Raw genomic sequence first — 15150 nt, 5'->3', positions numbered from 1 at the left:
TTGTGTGAGTGCGTGCACGCCTGCCTGTGTATGTGTGCATCTATTTTGAAAATCTTTGAGTGAGCAGCACATGTGGGTGTTTTTCTGTAGAGTTCAAAAGGGTGCGTGAGCTTTTGCATATGGTCGTAGGAGAGTGTGAAATACGAGGGAAAGTAGGAAACGCTGCACGCGTATGTGTGCAATCACACGCGTGGTATGTTTGAGATCTGCAAGTTTGTGTAGGTGTTGGTGTTTTCTTATAAGCTTGTGAAATATGAGCAAATGGTAAATATTTTTTTTAGTGGTAAAGGTTTTTCAAATTATCTTAAAATATCGTTTGTGTCAGAATATATTATAGTGTATTATAAAAACATGCTTTTAAAAAACTTTGAGTGTTTGGGAATTTTTTAACAAAAACAAACAGGAATTATATTTATGTTTATTTAAGGATTCCCATTAGAAGCTCATGGATGTGCCTCTAGTCTTCCTCAGGTCTTGAACATATAGAAATACAATAGAGACATACAATAAAAAAAAGTCCAGTCAACTTAAAATATAAAAAAACAATTAGATTAGATATACAAAGTGAAATTAATGATGACGTTATACCGACAGCAGTACAATTGAACATAAAATGGAGAAAACAGAGCAAGCCAACTAAACAGGTAACATAATGTTGACACTTCTTGATCTTGGTATGTTTGCATTAAATATGTGTATTTTTGTGTTATGGTCATAATTATGATTCAGAGTACACACTGAGGATCGGTGTTGGTATTAATGTTATCATATTTATGCCAGACATTTGATGTTGGTGAAAACATTAAAAAAATGTGTACTGAAATAGAGTCGGCCTGCATGATGTGGTAAAAAAAGTCATTCAAACGATTATTTTGGTGGATACTGCAATTGAGATTAGAGGGAGTGATCATTTTGGCATCACAGTTTTCATTTTCACTGTAATAAAAACTATTAAAATCATGATGATGTCACATTTGTTTGGGGTCTGTACCAAACAAACGTGTTCTTACATCTGGAGAACAAGATTTGTAGAACAGGGCATCCCTGCAGCACTACAGTACTTTATCATAATGGTTTTTTTTGTCACACATTTCTTATTCATCATATAATTGCAGCTTCTGCAATTTGGATATTGCACTTTGCCATATTGCGATTGCAAACTGTCCTAATCCATGTTATTTAAAATTCCCCCACATGGGTTAACAACTCATTAGTGATGACACATTAAACCTATTCAGGGGCAGGGAAACTTCTAGGATACACCAGACCTTTAAATTAAAATAGAATTAGCAAAAACTACAACCAAACAATTAGAAGAATAAATAAAATGTACAGACTAAATATGCAGTGTGTTCCTGCAGTCAGGTAGGAACTTTCATTTCATCAGAGGTGCATGAAATTATGGTGAAATATATGGCAGTTAATAAAAGGACAATTTAGGCTGATATTTCAGAAAACCAATATAGTTCTTACACCTTATAGATCATATTAAGTGCAGATTTAATGTGTAAGAAGACAAAGACACCATGATATGTAAGAGGAAGGGAGCAGGTTAAATTAGATTTTGTACAAAAGTAAGTAGTGTGTGAGTTCTTCCCCTATTGTCTAATGTTACATGCATTATAATTCTACACATGTACATTTATAGTTTGTGGTTTTTATTAATTCACTCAGAAATGAGGCAACAATCCGCTGGCTCTGTTAAGCTCCTCAACTAACACCACTGCACACTTTTAAGACAAAGCTGCATATGTTCTCTGCATGTACTGTATGTGCGTTCCTACCTTATACACACACACTAATGAGAGAGTAAATTAAATCTTTTTTTTTTTAAGCGTGCCCGTAACTTCCTGTGAAATAAAACCGTTAAAGGAGCAGGCAGAAAACTGCCGACAAGGTGAAGGATGAGACCATTTTTTATGGTGTCACGTGTGTGTTGCATGCACTGTGTGTGTATGAGACCGAGTAACCAAGCGTCAATCATTGAGTACCGGATATGATGCGTGAGCGCCAAAACGTCTGTTGCCATGGCAACAAAGCAAACATCACACTGATGTAGCCCGTACATAACACAGAATATTCACAAATAGAAATAGCAGCCCCTCTGTGTTTGTGTGTGTGTGTGTGTGTGTGTGTGTTTGTGCGTGTGTGTGTGTGTGTGTGTGTGCGTGTGCGTGTGCGTGTGCATGTGTGTGTGTGTGTGTGTATGGCACGTGTGCTGTCACTTTCCACTGAGAGAGGGGGAACTTCAGCGTGCTCACATGTGTTTACACACCAACACATTAGCAGTGGCTCCCTCTTTTTCCGTCTTGTGTGTTTTGGTCAACATTAACAGAAAACAGAAACGGTCCTGGATAATCGGAGGGTTTCCTCTAAATTATTCAAGCACTGACTGAAGTGTTCCAGGCCTAATATTCTTTGCACACTCATATTTACAACACATACCATTATTTTCTATCATTTTGAAAATTGCAAACCTCATTTAAGCATATATTTAAAAAATATTTTACTTTTTTTGTATGTACTGAGAGAGTATAGTATTCTTAAGCTGCAGCTGTCATCAATCTAACCCTCAAGTCAGTGAGGAAAGTGTGCATGTTGTCCTTTTCATAGAGAGGACCTCGATGACTTTGTTGTTGTTAAGGTCTTAAATGAGTGTTGTGTGCTTGTTCTCTTGTATACAAATCCCCGTTTCAACAGAAATACCAGCTTTCTCTGTGTGACTACGCAGGGAAACTGCTCGGTATCGGACTTACTGTGCTGCATTATTGTGTCTGTGAGCATAATTACTATTATCATGATTGTTTCTTAAACAGAAAATCACTTGCACTTTTAGCACCAGATATGTTAAATGTTTCAGTATTACTCAAATGTCACCATTCCACAGTTAGATATGTTTGCATGTAAAATAACAATATTGCCTTTAAATTGCCTTAAATGTGCATAATTATCTATCTCTGTCTCTTTGTGTTGCTCACACATACTTGCACATGCACACGCAGTTTGTGCAACACTGAGTAAACATGTCACGCTCCCCTAAGTACACGTGAACACACTTTTTCGCACTGTTACTTTGCACTTCGATGCGCTGCTTCCTCCTCACTCCCGCTTTCCTCCATCTCATTTTTTTTTATTTTTCTTCTTTCTAAAAAATTATGACACATTTGTATTAACCCTTCGCTCCATCGCATTGCAGTGGCTCCGCTTTCCCTCCTCTCCTTTCCACTTCGCTCTCTTCATCCTGGTCTACCCGGATACGGATACCCGGGAATAACATCCCCACTCCCTCCCGCCCCTGCTTTACGTAACGCTTAAAGCCCTGCATATCCTCCCTGGCCATGGCAACAACCACATCTGGATCACACAGCCATCTAGACTGGCACCAAAGCACATGTGAAGCCCTCAAGACTTACCACAAAAGTCATGTGCAATGATAATCCTATTTCCTATTGGGCGAATCATACTTTGGGGAGATTCTCTGAATGCACTGATGCAGTGGGACTCCTTCAAGACTTTGACTGCATGCACGTAAAGTTAGGCCGATATTCAGATTCGTCACTGGTTCTTTGGGATCTCACATTCATTGTTCTTAGTAGATCAAAGTTTCATGTGTTCCTCACATCCCAAAGTTTGGAATAAGTGATTTTTTTTTTTTTTTTTTTGCTCAGGAATTTCTTTTCTCTCCCTCATCCCACTCTCCTCCTCTCCTTGCATCTCTAGCTCCACAGTCTTTGCACTGGTTTTCTGCTGCTGCCGGTCTGTTGCCCATTTATCTGCAGGCTAGTAGTGCCCCCAGATGGCCAAACACACACATTACAAGTTCTTTCACACGGTGGATGAAGGGATCGGGGTCTTCAAATACTGGTCTGAAGTTTGTATTTCATGTATTTTCTCTGATGCTAATTATTTGCTGTTGTCAAGAGAGTCAGTGAATCTGCATATTTAGCTACAGAGTGTAAAGTGTTTTGTTTTTTGTGGGTATTAAGATCTGCTCAGTTCTTAGCAATTGCTGTTTTGTTCATCTTAATACTCAGTGGTAGGTCTTTGCAGCATTGAACGAAATAGGGAGTAGCAGTTTCTTTTTTTAACTTTGAGTGAAACTAGAACAAAGCCATGATCAAGTCTTAAAAAAGTCTCCTGTTTGCATCCCTAAAAGCCATTCGTTTGGCTTGTCTGTACGCCCTGTAGAGATGATTGGTTAACTTTATTTTGATGCAATGGATGGCGATGGTCAGTGGCAGACGCGCGACACGGGGACCTGTGCCCAACATAGCTGTTGCCATGGTAACTGCAAAGGACTGGTGGATCGAGTTATAATTGGACGGAGCAAATGGTGGGTTGTGGGAGGGAGAGACACAGAGCACAGGGGTGGAAGATGAATTAAGGGATGAGAGAGAGATGGGATGGGATGGGAGAGTGAGCGAAGGCGGCGCTCTGCCTGCATGGTGCCGGCGTAGGTAAAGAGGAGGAGGAGGAAAAGTTTCTTGTGCGTGGTCACGTGGCGTTTGACAGATGTAATTTGGGGGGGGGGGGTGGGGGGTTAGACACATGCATGCACACATACACACATTAAAACCATGATGTCTGTACAAGGAGACAGCCAATGAAAGCTGCTGAACACCTACACAGATATTGCACTGCCAGCACGGCAGCAGGGAGAGATAGTTAAGCTCAGCTGAGGGGGAATTTCTCTTCTACTGTTTTTTCACACCTTTGTTTCTTATTCTTGCTATTGCTACCTCTTATCTTATATATGACTAAGCTCTAAAATTCTGTGGTTTCCCACCAGCATCTCATGCCTACCAATTTCCAACTTACCATGCATGCAGTCAACAGATTTTCTTATCTTAACTGTGCATCTTTTTGTGCACAAATAGCAGTGTTCTGACAGTTGCAATTGTCTCCATTGGGCCACACTATGGTAAAAAGAGAGGAAAAGGTATTTTTTATGTTGTATTTTAAGAATTAAGACTCAACAGTAAACAGTAAATCAACAGTAAAATTGAAGTATTGAGAATAATGTAGAGTTGTTGTTGTGTATTTGCATTTTGAGAATGAAGGAGAAATACTGAGAATAAAGTCAAAATGTTGAGGATAAAGTTGAATTGTTGTAAATAAAGTTGAGATTCTGACCCTAACGGGAGTAGCAGAAGGACAAAGAAGGAGAAAGTACAGAATTTGAACTAAATCAGAGGAGGAAGTTTTTTTTTTGTTTTTTTTTTTTCATTTTGAGAATTAAGTCGAAATGTCAAGAATATAGGTGAAACACTATTTTGAGAATAAAGTCTACTAAACCAGATGTGGAAATATTTCTTTGCATTTTGAAAATAAAATTGAAATATCAAAAGTTGAAATGTTGAGTATAAAGAAGACAATTGAAGAATAAAGAAGAAATTGTGAGAATAAAGCAGAAACTTCGAGAATAAAGTCAAAATGTGAAGAATAAAGACAAAATGTTGAGATTAAAGTTGAAATGTTGAGTATAAAGTTGAAATGTCAAGGATAAAATTGAAATAATATTTCAAGAATAAAGTAGAAATGTTGAGAATAATGTAAATTTCTCTGGTCCATCAAATCATGTTAGGAAAGCCACTGACCGCTACGCCAGCGTTACACTGCTATGTGTAACATTATATCCTTGGAGTGTAAAGGTGAGTTTCTGAAGTGGCGTGACACTCAACTAATAGCTGTATCATATAACATAAAACCTACACTTTAATCCTTAACCCTGATTTAACAAATGTAACAGAATTCAAGTCATCAAACTAGCCAGTCTCTAAACGCAATAAGAAAAAAGTTGGGAGATGTGTGCAAGCCGTGACAAAATAATAATGATAAAATATACTCACAAAATATCAAGAGAGGAAATATTCTCACGCCTATTTTCCTTATTAAACAGAAAAGTACGAATGATAACCCTCCTTCTTTCTTTTACGGAACTAAGACAAGCTTTAGTTTCCTAGTTAACTCCTTAAAACACACTTCATTTAAACTTGACAGACAGAAAGTCTGGTTTGGTTGAAATAAAGGCTGATATCCACCACCATAGATGTGACAATAGTCCTCTCACTCGACCTCCGGCTCAGTGGGTGTGTCCTGAGCCGATGAGTGCGTTGCAGAGAAGCTTGTGCAGACCATTATGCTATCAAAAAAAAAAAAAAAAAACTGGAGATGGAGTCATCCTATCACTGATACCCGATATATTTGTCCGATCACCCAACCTGCAGTTGTACAAAGATCATTCATCCATCGAGTGAGTGTGTACAGATCAGCCAGTCTGGACCAATTAGTTATTGTGAACTTTTCACATAACACTTGCATTCCTGGACAGTGTTTATATAATATTTTCTTCAGCCTTGTTAAGAAAAAAGCCAACAAAAAACATACTAGCTAGTGTTAGCTAACGTGTTTAGGGAATTGTTTCACCTCCAGTCGTCAGAAGGGGTCTATTCAAACCAGGCCAAAGGCATAACTCATTGCTCTACTCTGAATAATTGGTCAGATGTAGTTCATTACTAAGGCCTTGAAATGTTTACCCAGGGTTGTAACCACTGAGCAGCCACAGTAATCCCTCATCTCCACCCTGCCCTCTTTCACCCTCTTTTCCTTTCACTCACACACACACAGCCAAGCGGTCCAACTCCATGTGCTTAACGCAGTGTTTTCGCTGGATTGACTTGTTGAGAGCTCAGTGCAGTTGATAAGCCTTAATCTCTTACTCTTTCTCTCTGTCTCGTCTTCTAATGCCTATTAGTCGAACCCTTACTAGAAACGCCCAGGCTTGAAAGAAGTGCAGACAGTCACCCCGTATTTTTACATGACGCAAGATGCCTTACTGATGCCAAAAGACTAGAAAATAAAGGCACATGAGAGCTGAGTGGCATATTGAACTGGAGCTTAGGCGCTTATTATTTCTCTTGTTCCTGTCCTGTATAGTTGCACAGATACAAATTTAGATTTTTTAGTGTTTCTTCAATTATTAGAGAAGTGTAACCCAGGATGGAGAGGGTTAACTTTTTTTACTACTGAGGACAGTGGCTGCCAGTGGCTCTCACAACGTTATTGGTCAATTCCCAAACTCCTGATGAGCTGACTGGCTGGTAGTGATAATAAGTCCCTCCCTGTATTGTATTTGTCTTATGGATAGATGAGCTAATCTGAGCGTGACTTCTTGACTCATACAGTATGACGGGAATCCATATCACGCATACAAGTCAACTTCCTTTGTTATACCTACATAACATAGGTATCTTTAAACGCCTTCCCTTTGTCTCCCCCGTCTCTGGCCCCCCTTGCCCTCCCTCCCTTTAAGTGAAGTTCTGTTTTCACAAGTTGTTTTCTCTCCACCCACCCACCCTCCTCCTCCATCCCTCCCTCCCTGCCTGCCTCTCCTGCTGAAAATGACTCTCAGTCTATTTTTACCCTCTGGTCCTCTCCACTCTTAGCCCGTTCCACCCATTTTCCCTCTCTTTCTAACCACCCCTACTCTCCTCTGTTTTCAATTCTCTTCTTCTTCTTCTTCTTCTTCACTCTCTCCCTCTCTCTCCCCCTGTCCCTGTGAGTGTTGCATCAGAACATTTAAATTTCTGTCTGGAGGAGGCACATTTGCATGATGGAGAGATGGAAAAATGTTTGGGGATTTGAAAAGGCTTTTTATGGATGGAAAATTACATCACTCTCCTCTCCACTGTAAGCTGCGTTCCTGAAAGTAAAGGTGTAGCATTATCAGAGAAAGGGTTTATAATCCCTCTTGTAAGTGAATATTGCTGATTTATGATGTAGTCTTAATGCTTGCATTTAACAACTTTGAAAAAAATACACAAGAAGCAGAATTACCCTGCATACTCATATAGGCTTAATGGTGTAGATGCATTGTCATCTTGACCCCAGAGCGCTCATAAACACCCATCCCCTGACAATTATACAGTTTACATAATAGTCTTTAAAGCTTTGGGGTTTATATAGTGCTGGATAGTTTTTTTTTTATGTGTTGTTGCAGTTCATTTTTAAAACTTTAAATAACAGTTTACCTTTATAAAATTTACTTTTGTGAATGTAAAACTGTGCTAAGATAATAAAAAATATATATAATATGATAGTGCTTTTGTTCTGATCTGCTGAGATCATTAAAACCAAACAGTACATCTTTATATAGTAATAAAAGTTGAGCAGAAATTTTACAATGACTAAAACAGACAAATTCTTTCCAAAAATTGACAGAGGAAAACTCAAAAACAAGCATATAATCGTTTCACTATGAAGTCCACAGAAAGAACAATTCATATCAATGTCCTATTTTATTTATTTATTTATTTATTTATTTATTTATATTTTTACTATTGCAAACTCTACACTCTACAAGCCCCAAAGCTTTAAAGGTAGAATTACCAGGAGCTGTTCAGAAATGCACCAGAAAGACACCAGAAAGTCAAATACCTACGTTTTTGGTTGATAAAGCATCCCAAACAGAGCAAATTAATGAGAGAAATAAGAAAAAACAGAGAGCAGGTTTTCTACAGATACAGCCACCACCACACACTTCTAGTCAGGCATAAGTGATGATTGAAAAAGGGATTATGTTTATATGAGTCATACATTTTTTTAAAGGACAATATTACATATTACACCTTTCAAGACCTTAATAGATGAAAACAGTATAATTGTCTGAACTGCTGATTCTCTTTTTTTCTCTTTTACTCCTGGCAGATATCTGTATTGCTATTTATTAATATTTTCAGGTTTGCAAGAAAAAAAAACACCCATCTCCTGTGCATATTGCATAAAAAGCCCAAAAGCAGCGTGGAAAGTAAACAGTAGACAGCTCACTAGCGCCTTCCTGCATCAGATGGTCTTCATGGGTACTAAAGCTGAAGCCCAGCATTTGTAAGAAGGAGGGATCATGTCCTACTTCTGTTAAGCCATTGGTTGGCCTACATCTGAGTGTCGGCTTTTGATTCGCTCTTTCACGCATCAATCAAGGTTTACTACGAATCCTGTACCAATGACATGAGACTGGGGTGGGCTTACTGGGAGAAACACAAAAATACACATTTCTGAGGCATTACTTGAACGCCAGTTGGTTGATACAACAAAACTACACTAAGTTTTTACCCATTTTTCATTTATTGGTAGTTTATATTGAAGATAAGCTCAGTTTCTGTGATAAGAAGAGCCTCTGGCTCTAAAGCCGGGTGAATTTAGGTCGTGTTTTGGAGGGAACCCTTGATTTGCGAAACTCTCGTGAGATTTTTACGAATTGTTTCTTTTTTCCGTTCGTTATACAAACTATGTCTATTTTATAATGGGACAAGGCTATGGTTAAGATTTAGGTATGTTCATGGACAAAAAAACACTTTGTTAGGGCCTGGGAAAGATCACGGTTTGGGTTTAACTAATCACTGTCGCGAGATCTTTTACGGGTCTGAGGTTACCTTCTAGACACGATTGCTGAAATTTGCATATGACTGGCATTCCAGTGCACACTCCGACCAGTCAGCGTTCGCGGCGGGCAGATGACAGTTGGCCGCCTTGGCCAATCGGAGAGTGGGATTCGTCGAAGGAGGCGGGACAAGGCTGGGCGAGGTTGACAGGACGAGAAGGGGAGGGGGACGAGTACAGGGGGGGCAAGCAGCCTAGTTTACAACAAGAGGAAGAGGGAGGGAAAGAGAAAGAAAGGGCCAAGGCTTGCGAGAGACACAACGAGACAAAAATAAGGGAGTAAACTCGGGCTGGGGAGCTGTGAAGATGCGATACGAGGACTTTTGTGGACCAAAACAACACTCGTAACAGCAAGTATTAACGTTAAACGAACTGGACGGTGTGCGCGCCGATGTCGTCCGCACGAACTGGCTAGCTAACCTGCTGCAGACGGACGGACCTCACCAACGGCTGTAACCTTACGTACTGTATCGCTGCCTGTAAAGACCCCCCGTCGGGTGCGGGGTCCGGTATTCGGGCATCTTCAACCAGCCACTCGGTCGCTGCCTTGAGGAGGAGAACGAAAAATACGATTCATCACCCCCTTTTTCTACTCGCTGACTGGAGCCAGGAGTCCTCACCGTGGCCGCTTTTATCGCTGTGTTGTAGACTCATCAGTTGCTAGCTAACGTCAGGTCTCTGGCCAGATTCATGGCCAGGTAGGACAGATAGGAGCTGTTAAATTAAGAGATCAGCTAGGCTAGTTTGTAGTAGAGATAGTGATAGTTGGCTCTGCTGGTAATCAAAGCTTATGGATAGCGGGTTTGTAAGCACTGGGTGATGGATGGATGCACCAGATTTACAGTCTGCTTGCAATAAACACGGATAAACTCAAGTTGCTCGCTTCCCTTCTACAGCTGATTGTGGCTCTTGGCAGGTGTTAACTGAGCCGTCAGTTTAAGACAGGTGCATATTCAATTCTGGGGGAGCAGGTAACGGGAAAAACAAGTTAGTATTTAGTGTAATGCACTTCTCAAACAGTCCTCGCTGGATTATTTTGGCAACCTATATGTGTGAATACGCCTTTGTAGTTAGTTAAGACATGAGAACAATTGCGTTTCTTTTGCCTCTGTCTGTGCGGCGGGTGCACGACCAGGGGCGTTCCCGAGAGGTTGGTCCAATTTGGAGTGGTGCACTTGCAAGAGGCAGCTAAATTAGTGGTTTATTATATGAATCAGCAAGTATTAAAAGTCAGTGTTTGAGTAAGCAGTGCACATTTGGAGAAGGAGCAGATTGCCGCGCTGTTCTTCGCAAGTTAAAAGACGAATCACCTTAGTTTTGATCGCCCCAGTTTGCTTGTTGCAGTGGTCGATACGGTGCTCTCTCTTAGCAGCCATTTAGCTGTTTTCCTGGGGTTTCATAACACCTTCCGAGCCCACCTGTCTGCAGCTGTATTGTAGCACAGAGCAAGCTTTGACATGGGCCTGGAAGACTGCGTAGTTCTCGGGCGGATGTTTTAATCGTGGCCGTGGATGAACTGGAGGCCTTGTTAACCCCATCATGGCCAAGCTGCTGTAGTAATGTAAACAAACAGGGAGAGAGGGCATCGGGGGTAATTAGACCAAAGGGAGGAGGATCCTTGCCTTCGATCACAATCATCGTTTCAGTGGGGTCGTTTATACACTGATGCACTCTTACAGATTTAACTTAAGTTTTTTTGATTTATTGCAATCGTTTGTCGTACATTTTGTTCACTGATGTTTGATTGTTCCGTGTGCGTTATTAGATTGCGGCATTCTGCGAAACGGAGAGATGGACTCTACATGACAGGCATATTTCATTTTTACTCACATTGGGACTAAATAAAAAGGATACCTCTTAAAAATCCTCCTGATGCAGGTTGATGATGCAGTAATTATTGTGAATGATGACTGCAACCTGTAGGGATGAAACGGATACAGACACCATTGAGCACTTGTCGTCATCATCATCTGTGAGCTTCCCAGCAACATCAGCTCGATATTTTGGATTAAACATGTTTCCTTACCTGGATTTCTGTGTGTTGTAGGAGAGAGATTTTTTTAAAGGACATATCATTTATTCTTTTTTGGGGAGAAACAGCAAGGATTTCATTCAACCATGTTCTCATCAGAGAATCCTCAGTATCTACGCCAAGGATTAAGCATGTTTGGTTAGTCCATGTCACTTACCTTACTGTTTACATGAGAATACAGGATCCTTTTTGCCAAATCTGTATATGTATAGCAATACTTCATTATTGTTAAGTTATAACATCAGAGCTTCCACAGTTGATCAATTATTATAACCAACTAGCTAACTAACAAATAACCAACTATTGTAATAATCAATTAATTAGTCTGAGTTTTTTTTAAGAAAAAAAAGCTAAAATTCTCTGATTTCAGCTTCTTCATTAGTTGCATATATATATACATAATGCAGTCCTTACAGTGTTGGATTAATATCAGAGAAAACCTTTTTTGAAAGCTCAAAGTTTTTGGGAGAAGTATCCATGTTATTTTTTTCTCTCAATAGTAGAAATGAAAACAAAATGACTTATACAGTCCCTTTTTAATTTGTAAGTGTTCAGAGTGTACCAGCTTCTGTTCATCCATCCAGCCTGTTATTGAGAACAGAGAGTCCTTTTGTACATCTGCGGTTGTTGGAGTGATTTAACCAGTTAAGTGGCTGGAGGTGTGCTACTGTGGCAGTGCTGATATTATCTGTAGTTCCCAAAGTAGGCTTCTGATATTGCATTCTGCCAGGTATCTAGTGTCCCAGTGGCTAACCAAACCCTTTTTACATGGCTAAAATGAAAGCCAATAGTGCTGTTTATCCAAAGGAACTACTGTCAACGCAAAGGGCTCTGGTCTACCCCTGATTTTAGTCTATTTAGTCTTAGTTTATATGTGACTTTATCACTCCTAGTGATAATAATAAAGATGTACGATAGCTTTCCAAACTAATTTTAAGAAATAATTAGGGTTGGTGATTGGAGTTTGCTTTTCTGGTGGGATTGCTGCACCCCTGATTTTAGTCTGTTTATTTGAGATTGTACCATTCCTTAATAATAAAAATGATGTATGATAAAATTGCAAACTAATTTCAAGAAACGATAAGAGTGGTGATTGGAGTAGGAATGCATTTCTAGTGGGAGTGTTGCACTGAGGGCCCTAATTCCCCAAATAAGGAAATAGCATCTTGGTAATCTGAATGTAAGAAGCCCTGGTTCTTCAGAATGTGATATCTGAGTAGGGCAGCATGCTATGTTATGAAGTTATGGCCATCATATGGTGTTGACTGTTCATCATAAACAAAAATGTTTTCCTCTGCAGTATGGACCAATGTAGAGCCCCGGTCAGTTCCAGTCTTCCCCTGGCATTCATTGGTCCCTTTCCTGGCACCCACCCAATCAGATGCTTCGTCTCAGCCAGGAGAGGGCCCGCACCCAGTCAACCACCCCCAAGCATCCAGTCTGAAGACAGGTACTGAATTCATTTATGCCTGACCGAATAGCTGTAGAAAATGTGTTGCCACCTGTTTTGTGTAATTTTAATGTTGCTTTGAATACTAGATACTGTTTATTTTGTGATGAACAAGTCTGTCTTTGTTGTTCTTCCTCAGAGTGTCAGGGGGTGGCAGCGCTGTCACAGGAGCCTGCAGAGGCACCTCCCACAGTAGAGAGAGGTCCCCTGTCCCGGCCTCCCCCCTCGTCTGATGAGCCGCCTCCAGAGAAGGAGAAAGGAGAAGCAGAGAGGGAGAGGCCTGACAGTGAGACAGAGAGTGACGTGGATGACCCGTACGTGCAGTTTGTTTTTCTTTTATAGTAATTTTATGAGTAAAGCTGTGAGGTTACACAAACACATAAATATACACATTGTGCATATACCCTTATCAATGTCCGTTTATAAAAGTGGTTATGTATTTATCCAAGTCAGCCTTCACAGTCATTTTCTGTGTGGTACTGTGTACCCACTACCCACACATACAGTAAAGGAGTGTGATATTTTCTGTATCCTCGCGCTAATTTGGGCAGAAGAGCTCAATGCCAGAACAAAGCAGATGGGAACAAAAGCATTCCATCTCTGGGCTCTATCACTATATGAAAGGCAGTGGCCAGGCTGTCAGCCATTGAAATGGATGAGCTATCTGCTGAAACTGCTGATGTATCTCATGGGAGATGAACTACTTGTGCTCTGTGTCTACATCTGATAGACTTGCAGCTCTAAGATAAATAATACCAGTTATGGAGTAGAAAATGTATTCTTTTAAATATTTAAAGAGAAAGTAGTGCATGTGTATAAGTCTGCGTGTGCGTATTGTCCCCAAGGGAAATATCTAATAAAGATTACAAACAGAGGGCTGTGTTTTGTCTCCTTTCAGCTTCCTCCCAGGAGTTGTACCCGAGCAGCCCCTCTCTACATCACCAGTAAAGAGGCGCACTCAGTCCCTCAGTGCGCTGCCCAAAGACGGAGATAAGAGCAGCCCTGGAAAGGTTTTTTTCACCGCTCCCATCAGTACATCAAAATTCTCAATGTTCCTTTTGCTTAAGTATTTAATGTAATATCTCCTTATCTTTCTTGCTCTCTCTTTCAGAGGGAGAAGGACCACATCCGGCGACCAATGAATGCATTTATGATTTTCAGTAAGCGCCATCGAGCATTGGTGCACCAGCGGCACCCAAATCAGGACAACAGGACAGTCAGCAAGATTCTTGGGGAGTGGTGGTATGCTCTGGGACCTAAGGAGAAACAGAAGTACCATGATTTGGCTTTCCAGGTACACAAATGAAACAACGAGGGCTGTACCGACTAGTTTAAAGCCAGTTCAAAGCTTCAAAGAGTTTACATTCAAATTCTAACTCAACATTTGAATTTTGCACATTTTTTTTCAATGACTACTCGTTCTGTTTAAACGGGTATTTCTGCACAGTTTTAGATAAAGATTAGGATGCACTAATATTATTAGTATTATACTTTTCTAGAATGAAAAATCAGTTATGGCTTTGTAGGATTGTTTCTGACTCATGTAATCCATACATTTCCATTAATCAAAATTTAGTCAATAGTCAAAATTTATTGAAAAAAGATTGATGTAATCAGTTCCAAAATTCACAACAAAAACAAAATATTTGTTGACATGAAGCCTTTCAAAACAACATTTTCACAGTGGTAAAAAAAAACAACTTGTGCTTGCTGCACACAAATGGAGGTATGCACCTACATCAGTGGCACATTTGCACAGCAGTCTAATAGTGCTGTAAGTTACATTTATGTTGATGAAACCAACTAGTTAAATTCATTAAAGAAAGTTCTTTTTTGTTGTTGTTTTTTTTTTTTTTTTGTAGGGTGATGTCATAAAATATGATGACAGACACTCCTCTGGAAGCTTTGAATGGAAAAAAAAATGACATTCATTACAGCTCTATCAATAAGCAATACAGATATATATCTTAATGCTTCAGTGCTAGCCTGTAATGCATATACTATAATTTTGTCCTCCTTTTTACTTACTCCCCCCTCCTTGTCTCTCCTCCTGTTCCCAGGTAAAAGAGGCCCACTTTAAGGCCCATCCAGACTGGAAGTGGTGCAACAAAGACAGGAAGAAGTCAAGCTCTGAAGGCCGTGGGGTGCCTGGGGGCAAAGACATCAGAGAGAGGAGCATGTCTGAGTCCACAGGTTGGTTTCATTTAGCTCTCCAGATATATAACATACT

The 15150-nt window shown here is 40.1% G+C and overlaps 1 protein-coding gene across 1 annotated transcript in view; it reads left to right on the top strand.

Moving 5' to 3' along the window:
• The window catches only part of cicb (capicua transcriptional repressor b), a 51428-nt gene that overhangs the window by 19859 nt on the left and 16419 nt on the right, over positions 1-15150 (top strand). Inside the window, exons 3-7 of the mRNA XM_084727183.1 lie at positions 12771-12920; positions 13060-13234; positions 13819-13930; positions 14032-14214; positions 14981-15113. Of these exons, the coding sequence (XP_084583309.1) occupies positions 12771-12920; positions 13060-13234; positions 13819-13930; positions 14032-14214; positions 14981-15113 (753 nt within the window). The remainder of the gene's footprint in view (positions 1-12770; positions 12921-13059; positions 13235-13818; positions 13931-14031; positions 14215-14980; positions 15114-15150) is intronic.

Source organism: Lutjanus erythropterus, chromosome 9 (assembly GCF_056507025.1).
Source record: "Lutjanus erythropterus isolate fLutEry1 chromosome 9, fLutEry1.hap2, whole genome shotgun sequence".
Classification (NCBI taxonomy): domain Eukaryota; kingdom Metazoa; phylum Chordata; class Actinopteri; order Lutjaniformes; family Lutjanidae; genus Lutjanus; species Lutjanus erythropterus.
This window is presented reverse-complemented; position numbering and strand designations above follow the sequence as displayed.